The sequence below is a fragment of the Plectropomus leopardus genome, chromosome 7, assembly GCF_026936395.1.
Source record: "Plectropomus leopardus strain MGB_pleo_1.0 chromosome 7, ASM2693639v1, whole genome shotgun sequence".
Classification (NCBI taxonomy): domain Eukaryota; kingdom Metazoa; phylum Chordata; class Actinopteri; order Perciformes; family Serranidae; genus Plectropomus; species Plectropomus leopardus.
Window position 1 is genome coordinate 8,206,350 of NC_142182.1, and position 16,237 is coordinate 8,222,586.

The window sequence follows — 16,237 nt, forward strand, 5'->3', positions numbered from 1 at the left end:
ATCCGAGTTCAATTGACAAACCGATTGTCTTGCCTTGTTATTTTTTTTTTTCTCTGCAAGTGGCTTTGTGATCCTCCTAGGGTTAAAAACTACATGAACTGTGTAGAAAAATGATAAGTGATCAAAATGATAAGTTCATTACTAGTTGCGGCTAATGTAGCATCATGTATTTAGTATGTTGTTGTGTCTTTTACAGAACAGTGTCAAAAACAGGGTGCCACACTGCCAGCCCAGCAGAGTGGAGGTAAAGGAAAAGAAAATGCATCAGCACCTTCAGAAGAAGAAAAGACAACTGAGAAAGGTGTGTGTGCGTGTTTGTGTGAGTGTGTGTGTGTGTGTGTGTATGTGCACACGCATATTTTTAACATCTGTCTCTTTCTATTTTTGGGGTGTGGTGAGACATCATTAGTCTATGCAACAGGTCTAGACCTCCCACCTCCATATATCTTAGCCTGACTGCTGAATGGTCTCAGCTCATTCAGGAAAAAGTATGTCAGTGGTACTAAATCACTATCAATTCGGCAGGTTCATCACAGCGCATACTTGCATGCAAAAGGTTGACAAGTACCAGCCTGCATAAAAGTGCATTAAATCACAACTTTGTAAAAAGACAATCCTCTGAAATATTTTAACTACAGTAAATTGCTTGTCATTGACCGAGGACCTTAAACAATATGTTAACTGGGGGCTGCAGCAGCTCTATTGTACAACAACAGTAAATCACTGCTCACTAAACAAATGTACTTTTTTCACAGTTGTCCCAAGGAAAGTCATTTGTGCCATTTGTGACCTCTTGGCACTCTACAGCCAAATAACAACATAACAAACCTCTGTCACATGCAGAAAGTGTATCAAATAGTACTGTTTTATTAATAGGGTTTGGTAGATAATCTTGATAGATTATGTCTCACTGCAGAAATGTTAAAAATCAAGAGTTTAAAACCCAATTCTCAACACTATGCACTACACTAACGCTTTTTAATTCTTAGTGCCACAAGGCCAGCATCCACACTTTAACACACATTCATACGCTGATGGCAAAGGGGCAATTATAATTCACAAACACTCACACACAGATGGCGCAGCCTGTATCAATTTTATAAGACTGAGCTGTAGTTCCTGACAGCTGAACCAACTAGATGTGAAATGTAACAGATTCATACTTACCATTGATGTATTGATAAAAGACAATGGAAGTAAATTTATCTTTTTTTATTTTAATTATGAATAATTAAGAATACACCATGTTTTAAAGGTAGCAAATAGTCTGTAAGGGAAAATAAATCTAGAGAAATGCACTGAAAATCCTTTTATAATAGTATTGTTACCCTTTGTATTGGAATCAAATTGTATCTAAGTTAGTCATTTTTTTATTATCTTATGCTGTTCTGCAAACTGATAATTTAGAACCAGAAAACACATGAAAAATCTAATGCAATGAGCATGTATCATGTTAACAAATGCTATGTACAGGGTCCAAAATCTGCATTGCTTCATACGGCAGAGCGTGTGCGCAACCTATGGTGCATTTAACTAAACCTTGTAAACTCAGTAATCTAAACTGGAACAGCCATGAAGGTCATTGAAATGGGGGTAGTAGTATACTGCCATAAAGTTGACTCCAGAAGATAGCAGAAATTGTTCTAATGCTAAATCAGTGTTGAAGTTAGATTTGTCATGTTATTAAAACGATAAATCAAAATAGATTTCCTTACATTACACAGTCTTCATAATTGCCACATACCATTTAACCATTATGTTCTCCTCATGTCATTAAACATGAGCCACGGCTTCAGAGTCGGTGTGATTGTATGCAGGGGTGTGCTTACACACAAACACGGACAGTACACTGTATAAGTGGGTCTTTGTGTTCACAGCTTGCCTAAGCAGGCAGATTCTGCCCCCTGAGTAAATATGGTAAGCCACTGATAACATTAATTTGTGTATAACAAGGACACATTCACACACTAAAACACACACACAGGCGATTCAGTAGGGGTATGCCTGTAATGGAATGATAACTTGTTTTGTTACTCTAACATGCACTGCTTACAGTATCATTACAGGGTCGTCCCCACAAATTTGTAACTGAGTGGTTCTCAGGCTCTGGGTGTCTGCAAAATACAAGTGTGACTATAATAAGATGGAGTTTTGCATTTTCAAACCATCATAAATTACATTTTCTACTCTTTGTAGAAAGCCCCTGATGATCACAGAACTCAGTCCAAGGAGGATTTATGATTTTGACTCATTGCTTTTTTACCTGCAGACTCAGTTACTGGGGCTAAAAGCGTGCTGACCCGGGTGATACGTCTGGCCCAGCGGTATCTGTTGGACCCAATGGGTAGACAGAGGGTTGAAGTGAAAGGTCCTCAAACACAGGCCAAGCCCAGACAGCGCAGTCCTGCACCTGGACGAGTGTTCAGGAGTCGGACTTCAGCTTCATTAACACAAGCACAGGTAAAGGTTTGTCAGTACACTGGTAATCATGGCTCGAAACTACCTCATGCATCTTCTTGATAACTATAAACATTTTTTCTGCAGCTTTTTTTCAATTTGAATCTTTGGAAAGCAAAGCTGCACACCATAACTCATTCTCTAAAGTAACAGATTTTCTCAGAAAATTGTGCTTTTCTTTTTTTTCTTCTTTCTGTCTAACTTGTTTCGAAAAAAGTGACATTTCAGTTTTAACTTTTGAAATGCAGCTTTAATTGCATTCAGTTGATGCAATACAGTAAAATTACCATTGTACTGATGCATTTTAGTCATAGAAATATTTTACACATTTCTTTCCGTGATATTAGGTCAACGTGTTGCAAAATAAAAGTGGGAAAATCAAGAGATGACAGAACTTTTAATTACATAAAAGCCACACCCTTAGCCTTTGCCTTGCACATTTATTATGTTGTTTATTCTTGTATTTGCACTCTTAAAGCCATAGTTTGACATTTTGGAAAACAAGGCTACAGCTATAAGCCAGTTAGTTATTTTAACTTATCTTAGTTTAGTGTAAAGCCTGGTGCTGGAATATTTTTTTGCATGGCAGAGGGATTTCCATCACTATGAGGTTGACACACAGCAAGAAGAGACCACGGGAAGTAACTGCTTTGGGACAAGAAATAGTCAGGTGCATAACATTCCATAAAACAGCAACTTTGTGTTTTTAGACTGTGACTTTTGTGCAGATTAAATGTTGTAAACTTAAATGGAGCTGGTAGGCAGATTTTGTTAGTTTTGGACAGAGCTAGACTAGCGGACTCACTGCCAAGCTAAGCAAACCAGCTGCTGGCTGTAGCCATATACAATATTTAGCAGACAGATGTGAGAGTCTGTGTCTTCTCAAACTCGTTGCAAGATAGGGGAGAATTGTATTTTCCAAAATGTTGAACTATCCCTTTAACTAACCATACAACAATATTACCACCCTGGCACGTGTTGCTTGTTTGCTCATCCGTCTTCATTTGGTGGGTAATATCTCTCATGCAGCACCTTGATTGGCACAGCTGGATAATGATTAATCACCTTAACCCTTCAAATTATATTCCACTTCACCCAGTGAAGCCCGCCTCACCCACCTCACCCGTGCCCATACAGTGTGCCTGCAAGAAAAGAAAGTTTGCTCGGTCACTCTCCCACTGTCCTTGTGCACAAGACCTGTTTTTCTTTTTTTTTTTTTTACCTCAGCTGCAGTTCTCAGAAACATTTGTCTCGACTGCCTCCCACCTAGAGAATGTCTCAAAGACTCTAAACAGTATATGGTTTTGTTTAGCAATTAAAGGAATCAGGATTTTCTGAGAGCCAGCAGTCTGAAAGTCTCAAACAAAGAACCAAGTGTCTGACTACCAGATTTCCAACAGTTTAATTTAAATGCCAAATCCTTCTACTTAAACCAGACTGGGCAGCAGGGCCCACTAAGTTGGCTTCTGATGTTTAACACTTTTGACACAGCAGGGATTATCTCTGTTCTTACTGTGTTTAGTTTTCATAATATTTGGTAACAACGTTTCTGAGTGATTTTGTTCTTACTGCCAAAGTAAAATGCATAGGCCATTAATATTGCTAAATGACTAATCACATTGTAAGATGGAGATGACTGTTTTTTTAAGGGCCAGCTGAGTTTAGTCCTGTGAAACCACACGTCTCTGTACACAGTGGCCTCACAATCTTACTTTCAATGCAATGTAAGGTTTTATGTGACCTTCGTGCATACAAGCTGTTGCTCTGACTGCTCATTAAAAAAAGGGCCACAAATGTATACATTTTTTTTATTGTTACCAAACTATGAGGAAGAGGGATTTTATAAAAGCAAGCAGAAGACAGATAAACAAAATAAGAGAGAGAAGGTGAGGGAGGATAAGAGTAGAATTAAGTAAAGACAAAACTCCATCTGCACGCTGTAACTAGAAGATATTCTGTTTATTTATTTCTGTTTTTTCTCTGATAAGTTTTCCTTCTCTGATCATTTGGGAAATGCTGCTCTTTAGAGAAGTTTCTCCTGTGACCCAGAAAAGTTCCGTTCATGTTGAAAATTGTCTCTCCTGCCTGCCAGCTATTACGTCACATACAACTCCAGACACCGTTTGAAAAATTATTGGAAAATGTGATTGAAACATTGCCCAGGGGATTTATCTTGGAATACATTTGTAGCGTATTGTCACAGTGACAAGAGAGCTGTCACTGTTTGAAAGACCTGGGGCTTTTTCTTTTGAGTGAAGATGATCCAAATTTTAGTCCAAATATTTCCCCCTCTTTCATCCTGTCCCCCTTTGACCCATTCTTTAAATCATTCTCCCTCCCATCAACCTATTCAGAGTTGTAAGAAAAGATCGAAGACTTTTTCTGTACTTCTTTTGTTTCTTTTTCTGTTTTTAAGAGCACTTCCACATTTGCCAAGATAATCCATCCATCTGTCGGATGGGACGTATCACCGTGCTGATTAAATAGCATGATTATTACACAGGTGTGCATTAGACTGGTCATAATAAAACACTACACTAAAGCTTGCCAAAAATGGAAAAGGAAAAAAAATGGTGTATTATTTTCTTGTATATGGTTTCTAAATACCAGTATGATTTTTCTGAAACACACTACAAATGCCAGGGAAGTCCACATTAAAAAAAAACAAAAGAAGAAATAAATCCTGTAGAATATGATATTTTCATGAGGAAAGTGGGATGGAAAATAAGCCTCTTACAGTACAGAAGATGTGGCTTTAAGTGCCCTCCAACACACTCACACATACACCCACTGGACTAAGTCCAAAAACTGATTAAAACACATCCTTTCAGCAGCACCTTGTTGATGTTGGTTAACCACAAAGACTACAGAGGGTGGGGATTGTGTCTCAGTATGAAGAGGAGAAATACCTCTTTACTTTGATGAAGCACCCAGTCATCTCGTTTATGGTCAGATAGATTCTTGTCATAGCTTCTCTCTTATTCCAGCTCCTTCACCTTCTCTTTCTTTCCTCTTTCAGATGAGATCCAGGAGACGGAGCCAGCAGAGAGACGGGGCACAGCAGCCTGTGGTGCAGGACAACAGTGGTGATGTCACCGTGACAGCTACAGCTGGGAAAACTGACAGGTGAGGACAAAGGTTAAACATCACAAACACAACATGACATACCTGCACTCATGCATGCCAGCTCCTCTCTAAAGTGTTTGTTTTTTACCGTTGACTGTGAATTTTAGCATGTTACTGCTAGTCGTCCATGTTCCCTCCAGATCTTTGTATACCATATACAGAAAGTGAGAATAGTAACGTGAACACCTGCACTCTAACTGTACAATTGCAATCAAATACATAAGGCCCACAGTAAGTCTTTCTGACGTTCATGTTGTCATTCATTAAAGGTGCATTATGTAAGTTTCAGCCACCCAGTCCAACCAAGTTGGGGGCAGTATTCCACCCTTTAAATGTCAGTCTACTATTGTGTCCATACAAGTGCAATTTATAGCCATCAGTCATAAATAAAGGCAACTCATAACTGGCAGCATAGCAAGAATACAGCTGGTCAAAGTAAGGCTGGCTGTCTTATGATCTTCACATGTGACGTTTACTTGCTTATTTAGCTCAGTTTTAGCAGTGCCACAGTTACAAGAAAATAGTCACATTATGCCATCTGAAAAGTTGGCATGATATGATTGTAACACAACTATAAGCCTACAGTTTGTGTTGTCATTAGTTACACTGAAGATGTTTTGTTAAATAGCCCACGTTAGATATAACTCACTAGTCTAAAAGAAACGTTTCAACATTACATCCAGATCTTACATAATACACCTTTAACTATTTAAAGAGGTTTAAATAGACACATTTAAATAGACTTTAAAGACCATTTCATGTGGACAGGGCAGAAAGGTGGTAAAACAGTCTGCGTCTGTCTTTAAATGAATATGAGTGATTCTTACAGTATCTGTTGTCCACAGCGGCTTCATACTATATGAAAAGTTTCTCCTTTAGTTTATTAAATCCCTGCAGCCGTCTGAAGGTAGCAGGACCCACAGAGTATGTTGATAAATCTTCAGCCTCTAATTTGACAGGCTCAGCACAGTGTCATGATGCACTGCCTTCCCATGTGTTTACCTTTATTAAATCATGCTGCTACTTAATAACCGCACGCACATCTACACACAGCTGACTGGTGGGCTTTACCTCATCACTCTGCCTTTTTCTTCCATTAACATATAAACAATTTACAATCTGAAATTCAGTATATTAAAGACTGAAGTAGTGCTGGATTGATGTGATCTCATAAACAGATTTACAAAACAATATCTCATATTTATTGTTGTAGTCACTGTGCGAATGAAACATAAAACATAAAAATTGTGGTGCTGTGAGTTTGTGTTGTGCCGCTCTGCAGCAATCAGACAAAGGTAGGATTTCCTAAAGAAGCGCCTTTACATTTGTTGAGCTGTTGTTGACATAAATTCCACACAGCTGCTTCAGGGCGATGAGACCACTGATGTGACTGGCTGAGAGTGTATTTATATATCACCACACCCTCTGATCTATATTCCTCTTCATCCAGCCTTTTTTGCACTATGTGCTACTGCACATGAACCAAAATAGTGCAGAGAAAATTAATGAGCTTGCACATGCAAAAAACACCTACACTTTACAGCATGCCAGGCACACTTTTAAACATGCATGTCCAAATGTGCCTTTTTAGCCTAGTTTATTATCATGTAAATGTGCACAGCAGAAGAAGAAAAAGTGGGAAGGACAAGTTATTAATTTTGACTTGTTTCTCACATGCTGTCACAGGTGCCTATATGTGCTTGTCAGTTTAAGTACAGATGGTTCCACACTGTATTCTGTGTTTGACGTCTGCGTCTTTAGTGGAACTCCATTATTTACCAATTGAAGTTGTACTATTTCACTGTGTCTTCAGGTATTGTCTCTTTGTAATAAAACCAGCTGGTCCTTCAGCAGCACTTAGAATTTCACAATAGTCTTCTAATCCTCTCATTGTAATGCTGTTTTTTCCTCTGAGAGGCACACTGCTCAAAACAAAAGGCTGTCACTCTTGTGTTAGTGTGTGTGTGTGTGTGTGTGTGTGTGTGTGTGTGTGTGTGTGTGTGTGTGTGTGTGTGTGTGTGTGTGTGTGTGTGTGTGTTTCCACCATGTTTATGCATGCACGTGTATGTGCGCGTGTTTCAAGCATACTTGTCATTCCTCACAGACTTGGCCTTTGTGTTTTGTGGTTTAGGTTGTTTTAACCAGGCTGTGGGGCACCAGGGGTCATCAGGGGTCACCTAAAGGATTATTGTAATTGGGTGGCAAATTAGTGTTAGACGAACTGGACAGCGTTGTCTGCCAAGTGTTGAAAACACAAGTCCATAAAAATAAAACCAAACAGTGACATCAAGACAAGTTGAAAGTGGTAGAACTCTAGAGAGGGAGTTATACATTTGAGTTAAAAACAGACACTTTATATATAAGTCTTTAGCCCTTTCACACATGGGATATGTATGATTATTGTCTGTATCTGTTAAGAATATAACTTTTGTTATCATCTGACCTTGTGTAAGTGTCTTTTATGTAAATGACCCTTACAGCTTTATTCAGCTTTATGGAAAGAGCCACAATGATCACACAATATATGGCCCCTGGTCCTCAAGAGGATAACAGCAGTGGGTTGAAAATTAATATTCGAAAAAAGAAAGGCCGTTTTCTTTTCTCTCACACACTGCATCATTGTTCCATTTTTTAAACTTATTTCACTGTTGGAGTCTTAATTAATGACCATTGTGAGGGCGAGGGACACTTGCTTCCTTCTCACTCAGTGACAGCCCTGCCACATTTTCTCATTAACTTTCATTATAAAGTGAGTTCTGCTGCCAATCTCATAATGTTCAACAGTGCGTGAGCATTTAATGACAAGACTAAAAGTTTGGACTCATTTAATTCCTGTTTCTCATATGCCATAAGTAAAGAGTTTTGCTGGATATTTATAATGTTTTGAACGCCGTCAATGTACGTCCAACAGAAGTGCTTGTTTTTGCCGCAGGCTTCGATTGTTATTCTAAGTGTCTGACAACAGTTTTGAAAGGATCTCCACAAAAATCTACAGTGATCATAAAAGAGTAAGATTTTTTTATTTCAACCATAAACAGCCCCAAAACTGTAATAGCTATACACACCAAACTCCTTTTAAATAAACATTAGGTTTATCGTGTATAGAGATATCACATTTTTACATCTTAACTGAGTTAATCAAGTCTTTATTTTAACCAAATCAGAGACAGTGATTGTTGGAACAGAGAAAAGACGAACCAAGACAGATTTGCGAGTTTTATTTTGCTTCTGTTGATTTTGAATGAAATGTGTTTTCTGATGATAAAATTACTGTTTAATTTAAGGTCCCTTTCAGTGGACTTAATTTGAATTGGCAGTCAGCATTGGCTCAGTTTAAAAAAAATGTTGTTCTGATTTGTCACTAAGACACAAATGCATGGAAGAATAAGGTACAGGTTGGAAAATACCAAAGTTACCCTGTAACTTAAAGCTTACTGTAAAAAAAAAGCTCTGCCTATTTATTTATTTATTTAAGTAAAACAAAAAAAAACATAAAAACCTGTAGAACTGCCCATATTTCAGTTGGAGCAGGATAGGATTTAGGAGCTAACGGCTGCCACTCCAGACATCAAGGAAACAGTTTATCTTGTGAAGACTTGGATCATATCAGACTTTGCTAAGTGGACCCTGCTTCAGAGGGGTCAAAGTTCAGGGCTCAGTGCCCTTACTTAGCCTTAAGGGTCACACTACTTGAATACCACGGTCACTTGACATTATACCATGACCATGTCACATATCTCTTGCCGTACTGTATTGTCTAAGCATCTTGGCTGTCTATATGTCTTTGTCTCTGTTAGAATTATAGTCAGACATGTTGAATTTGTGAAGAAACCGGTAGACAAAACATGAAGTCAGCTAGAGGACGGGAGCATTTAAACAATAGTAGGAATGCTCTGCGTTCCTTTGTGGTATTTCCCTCTTTCAGATTTTCCCCTGTCCTCCTGCCCGCCTCAGCAGGTTTATATGCACCCTTACATGGACCCTACACACTTTGATAGTTTGACAGCTGGTGGCTTCTGTCCTCAGGTCAGGACCTAAAATCTGTCTTTGGATGATCTTTGTGACATATGACTTTGAAGTCCCAGGATCAGCATCATTTTAGTATTGAGAGCTGCATTACTCTTATATGTTTCTTTCATGTCCTCAAATATTAAGTTACAAACTTTGGCGTTATTTTATTCATTACATATTGGTTTTACACCTTTTACCTTTAAGATACAATGCAGCACTTTCATCTTCATATATTCAGAATACATAGTGTCACTACATGTTTTTCATCATTTGCTGCTTCCAATTCTTGCAGAGTTAGCAGTGCTCTCTCCCCACAGTGTGTTTCAGTGTGCATCACTGCACCCCCACCCCTGCTCTGTAATAAGCTAGCCACTATGCAGGTGTTGGTACTGTAGGCCGCACCTGTCCTGAGGATAAAGGGCACAACACATCACTGTGGATATACAGTAATCCCATCTGAGAGTTGGGAGAGGTGGTGAACCGGAGAGACGCATATTCTCTCTCGTTGTTGTTGGTGTTTTGTGTTGTCATTGTTTAAGGTCTTTTAAAATTTTAGAAACTTATAAGATGCGCAGATTGACCTCTATTTTATTTTGCCATTTTAAAAGTTTCATTTCTGCAAGAAGAATTTGGTGCCACCTAAATCCAAATAGGAAAATGAATGCTAAACATTATGAATAACTCCATGTGATTTTGTTCCCAGATCAGAGCAAACCTTCAAGAGGACAGGTACAGGACCTTTCAGCAAGGTGGCCAGTCGCCGTAGCAACCACAGCCTTGCACAGCCCAACAGAGTCAAGTCCCTCCGTCTTCTACGAAATGGCAAGAACCCGCAGAACCAGACCGCTCCCTCCTCCTCTGTCCTCCCCTCTACCCTCCGCGCCTCTACCCTTCCTCCATCTTCCTCCATCCTGTCTTCAAGCCCTCCATCGTCCAGTGGTCCTCAGAGCGGTGATCAGCAGAAGCAGCCAGACACACCGAGGACGGCTCTCATCAAGTAAGAATCTCTTCTTTTTTTCCAGTCAAATAGTTTGAAATAATAAGAGCTTTTTCACACTGAGAATGAAAACTACTGGCAGCTCTGCAACACTTTTACTGCTCTTAATGTGCCTGCTGTGTAATGGATAAAATCCCACATCACATCACCCCCCGCCCCCTCCACACACACACACACACACACACACACACACACACACACACAGAGGAAAACATACAAATACACAGCAACATACAATATAAACAGTGCACAAAATCTTCATGTATCCATTCATCCACCCCTGCTCAGTGTCAGTGAGGCAGACTAGATGTTTAGTGCCACACCCACAGGGCTAAGGACAATTTTGGTATTTCCATTTAAATCTCCCCACACAGGGACTGAATTATTTATCTTATATTTTAAGTTAAGGTGATTTAGACTTCATGCATCACTGAACAACAGATAATTGTGCTGCATACTTATGTGTACATTAATTGCTCTGATTAATATAGTGATATAATATTGTTAATATATAGCTGAATAATCTTAACACAGTTGACTTTTAGAAGGATGATCGAGATTGCTTGGGGATGAAAATCACATTTTTCTGTGGCTATTTCCTGTGACAGTACAGTAAAGCATTTTTAAAAATGAAAGTTCTAAATAATGTAAAATTATTTTGTTGGGACTTTTCAATGGTATATATGGTTGTGTTAGTAGTTAGTTACACATCATACAAAACAGCCATTTAAACACATTAAAATTTGACAAAACAATCATTACTTATTACTATCAATCATTGACATCATACACAACATTCAGCATTTTTGGGTTGAGCTGTAAGATGGAACAGCCTTACTGGCAATTACCAATATCAAACTTGCCAAAAAAGCCCTTCTATTTACAGATGACGGATGTAGAGGAAAGCTGCAGTCAAGCTTAAAGTAAGTCTGGTAAGCAGAGTAAACCACATCAAACAGCATATCGAGTTTCACACCATCAAACCAGCAACTTGTAAACCTGTGTTAATCTGGTTTGAGGCTCTGCGTGGAGGAAGTGTGCTTATTTTACAGACAGCGACGCCCCACATCAAACATCTTCTCACTGATCAATCCAAAAGCTGCCAGAGAAACATTTTTTCCTTGTAGCGTGTGTGAAACAATTTGTTTTCAAGTGAGCTAATCTGATTCAGATCTGGACCTATTTATTTATTTATTGTAGTATTTTTTGTGTGTAATATCAAACATTTGGTTGAGGTGGTTAAATGACACAACAGAACATCATCAAGCTAAACACGGCTTTACAGCCTCGTAGCAGTGGTGATGCAATAGTAGCATATTTCGTTTATAGTCTAACATTAGATTTTTACTACTGTAGATTGCTTTTACTTTTCAAAAATCCTAGAAGTGGTGTTTTTTTTTGTGAAGATTATCTTGTTGAACAAAACGTTCAATTTCAATTCAGTTTTATTTATAAAGCCCATTATCACAAAACACAGTTTGCCCCAGAGGGCTTTACAACATACAACATCCCTCTGACCTTAGACTGTCACACCGTCAAAGGAAAACTTCCCCAGAAAAACCTGTAATGGGAAAAAAATGGTAGAAACCTCAGGAAGAGTGACTGAGGAGGGATCCCTCTTCCGGGACGGGCAGACGTGCAATAGATGTTGTAAATAACAATTAAATTACATAAATGACAAAAAGGAAAGGGGGGGGGATCATAAACACTTGTTTGCCACAGAGCTTTTTTTCTGCAACAAGCCAAAAATCCAATAAAAAATCTCAAAGGCCTTTTAACAAGGGAACCAGGGTGATGTTAGTTTTCAGGTTGGCCTCCAGGAAAATGTTATCCTTGTTTCAGGCACCCTCTGTATCTTGGTTGATTATTCAGTAATAACTGAAACCTGTCAAGTTGTTGCCAAAGTGATAGGAAACACACAATGTTGGGAAATATAGCCACGCTGCTCAGTTTAAAAACAACCTTTTAATCTGTCACCATGTTAATGTTGATGGAGCAAGACTGGTAAATCATTAACCACAGATATTTTTGTCCAATCATAATATTTTGATTCTGATGAATGTTTTATATTGCTAAATGTCATATTTTTAACCACAAAAACAAAACAGAGCACCACAGCCAGGTTTCTGGGTGATTATCAGACTGATTGGCTTGTGTCATGCCTGAGTGTAAACACCAATAGTAAATGATGTGTTAATGATCTCTTTAATGGGTTTATGAGATGAGCATGTGTGAGCGACTGGCAGACAGAGAGAGTTAACCCTTCCTGTTGTGTTTTCCATAGCATTTTACAGCAGGGCAGGGTGGGGTCACCACAGCACAGAAATAGACCTGTAGTTTCCTGTTTAGTAGGTTACACACCTTCTACACAAGATGTCCCTCCCAAGAATCTCATGGGAGGTACAAACATCGACTATTGCCAGAACAACTTTTGTTATGCTTGTATGTACAGTCCTGTTTGGGAATTTACATTGATAGATTTGTTTGTGGCTGAGTGAGCTGCCTGTGATTGAGTGAGTGATGTGCAGTTTTTCTCTGTGTGTGGGAAACAAGGAAATACAAATGACATGCACAGGAAGATGAGCTCAGCTGTTCCGTCTTCACCACCTCACTGATGGACAGTATCTGCCTGCTGGAGGCTTCGACACACCCAGACCGAAATTATTTTTCCACTTTCTGTAGCTTCCCTCATGCAGCAGGACAGATCAGAGGCAGGATACAATGAAGGGGAGTGAAAAAGAGATTTGTGGTGCAGTAAACATTGGATACTTAAAGGAAAGGATGGATGTCTTCATACACAGATCCACTTCTCTATTGGAGATTAGATGCATTCTTGCCAATGAATACAATTTCTCACTAACAAAGGAAAACAAGCAGGTACTTGGAATATATTGAGCCTTTTAACCACTATATTTATATTATACATCAAATACCTGCTAAATACCCCAGTTTTAAAGCCAATACAGAGTATTATGATTCCCCTCGTGTATAAAAAGTGGATAGGGTTGATGATACTCAAAATTTTAGTGAATTTGCTCGCTCTCACTCTTTTTGACATGGATTAAGCAAATTACCTTAATTATCCTGCTGCACAACCAACTGTCGAAGAGTCTTTTGCCAAGGTGAGAATATGCTCTCTAATCAAAACAAGCCAAAGACCCAAACTAATATGTGGCTTTTGTTTTTTGTTTTTTGTTTTTTGGGTTGTTTTTTTTAACTTTCCTCATAAATAATCATGAAAATGTAGTATTTACTCTGAAACTCATCATGATATCAAAAGCTCATGTCATGACATCCTTAAATTGGACTCCCTGTCCCTGATCAAAATAAACAGGTCAAAGAATAAATGCACATAAAACGGGCATGAAAGGACGCGATGCAACCACAACATTGTGATTGCATGCCTTAGATGACTGGACTACTGGGTCACTCAGCAGTCATTGTTATTTTCTTTTTCCTTTCTTTTCTTCAGTTAGTATTAAGTAAAGTTTTAGAAGTATTAAATTGTTCTGGAACCTACTTGAGCTTGACATAATCCCAGAATTTAATGCTTATACGTCCCATTTTCATTGTGTTGTCTCAGCTCTGCCAACGCGCACGTGTTACTAGCATTGCGACAGGTTGGCAGGCAGGAAAACATTATTCCAAGTGCGAATCACAGTGATAATTATGACTGTCACTCTGCCAGGTAACCAGCTTAACCAGTATTCTGCCACTCAAACACACAAACACAGTCTTTTACACTTGAAAACACATTGGCATTGTCATTACGTAATCATTATTTTCTAGATTGCATGCTTTGTTCCATGTTGCGTGTGTTGTCTGTCTTATATATTTTTGCAGCTTGTCTGTTAACTATAAATTATGCGTATTTTTATTGAACCATCATCAAAATCAACATTCGTGGACACACTGACAGAGAAACACACACACACACACACAGTCTCTCTTTGGCATCTTTTTACAGAAACAGGGTGTGTAAGGTTTCTTAATTAAGTCTTCCAATGACATGGCTCACTTACTGAATTATTAAAGGATTTATTTTTAATCTCTTTTGTATTAAATTATAATAGACAGATATTCTCAGGAGACATAACAGCTTGTCATTGTGATCTCTGCTTCGGGAGTGATCTTGCTAAGAAGTGCTGGCTTAAAATCTATATCTGGTTTGTTATGTCTTATAATCCTTGCATATGTAAAGGGCTTAACACTAACTTTTAAAAAGTGGCGTCAACTTTTGGTTGCTGAAACTGAATATGATTGCCATTTTTAGTAGCCTTTTATTTTTAGTAATTGTCAGCTTAATAATGAAAATGTGACATAAAATAATAAACACAATTAGAAGATCCAGCAGATGAGGTAAGGATGTAAAGAGTTATTATTTTTTTGCACAACATAATAGGTGTTGAAAAGTACAATAAGGACCTTTCGGTTGGCATTAATTTTACAAATGGCGGTGTTCATCGGCCTGTAAATGGGTGTGTCAGCTCTTTCAGCCTCCACCTCGTTATGTCGTTTGGCTGCCAGCTTGTGTTGCTTCAGTTTTTAGGATGTGCTACCTATAAGTGAACTTGATATGTCACTTATCGAGGTGTTGTTTTACATGCTTTGCTGTGAAATTTTCCATCTAGCTCAAAGATGCCATATCACTAGTTAGGCTGTCCATGGATTCCAAATCCAAAAAAATAGTAGCCACCTTGCAGTAAAACATGATAATGAATGCTCATTTCAAACTATCAGTAATGTTGATAAGTTAATTTAGACTTTTTAGACTAGAATTTAGGCCAGTACCTTCATTATAAGGCTCAAATATGTTTTGCCGCTCAAGGCAGATTTTCTATTTTCTGGACCTTTTGACCTCTTTTGATTGTGTCTCTAATGCCTCCATATGCATGTAAATAAAACAACGTGCATTGCAGCATTGTCATGAGACCACTGTCCACTGCTTCTAGTTCTGACTTTAACTGTAATATTTAAATATCATCAATGTAAACAAATATTTACAATGTATTTTGGGGTGTATGCTTTGCATTTTATTGTCAATATTCTTTATGTTTTAAAAAGTGGTTGCCACTGATGGCAACAAACATCCAAGAATTGGCTGCCGATATCCCCAAATTGCTGCCAAGGGCAACTTGGCAAACATTACTGCCAAGCCCTGATATGCGAATTTGTCCACCTGGGCAAAAATTGTGAAGGTTAACCAGCAGTTTGGTTCCTTTGTATGAAGTCGATCATTGTGTGCAGGGTACAGAATAAAGTCACTGAACCAATTAGAGCTATAGTTTTTCCCACGTTACAGCAGCTGCACATATGTGACCCCTGCAGCCTGCCAGAAGTGTTGGGGCTGTGTGTGTGTGTGTGTGTGTGTGTGTGTGTGTGTGTGTGTGTGTGTGTGTGTGTGTGTGTGTGTGTGTGCGTGTGTGCGTGTGTCTGTGTGTGTGTGTGTGTGTGTGTGTCATTGACATGATCTGTCAATGCTTTCGTACTGCCTTTAATGACAAAGGCCAAGCAGTGTGTCCAGTGTAGGTGGCATGTGTGAGAGACATGGTATGAAGAGACAAAAACATGATTCATGTCTGTGCATACTGCATGAGCTTGTGTGTGTGTGTGTGTGTGTGTGTTGGCTGAAGCTTGTCATCTGAT

At 38.7% G+C, this 16,237-nt stretch overlaps 1 protein-coding gene across 2 annotated transcripts in view; it reads left to right on the forward strand.

Moving 5' to 3' along the window:
* The window catches only part of LOC121950580 (uncharacterized), a 64,786-nt gene that overhangs the window by 38,096 nt on the left and 10,453 nt on the right, over nucleotides 1–16,237 (forward strand). For both annotated transcript variants that reach the window (XM_042496620.2, XM_088079785.1), the window contains exons 11-14: nucleotides 197–301; nucleotides 2,270–2,460; nucleotides 5,477–5,583; nucleotides 10,298–10,591. In XM_042496620.2, coding sequence (XP_042352554.1) covers nucleotides 197–301; nucleotides 2,270–2,460; nucleotides 5,477–5,583; nucleotides 10,298–10,591 — 697 coding nt within the window. The remainder of the gene's footprint in view (nucleotides 1–196; nucleotides 302–2,269; nucleotides 2,461–5,476; nucleotides 5,584–10,297; nucleotides 10,592–16,237) is intronic.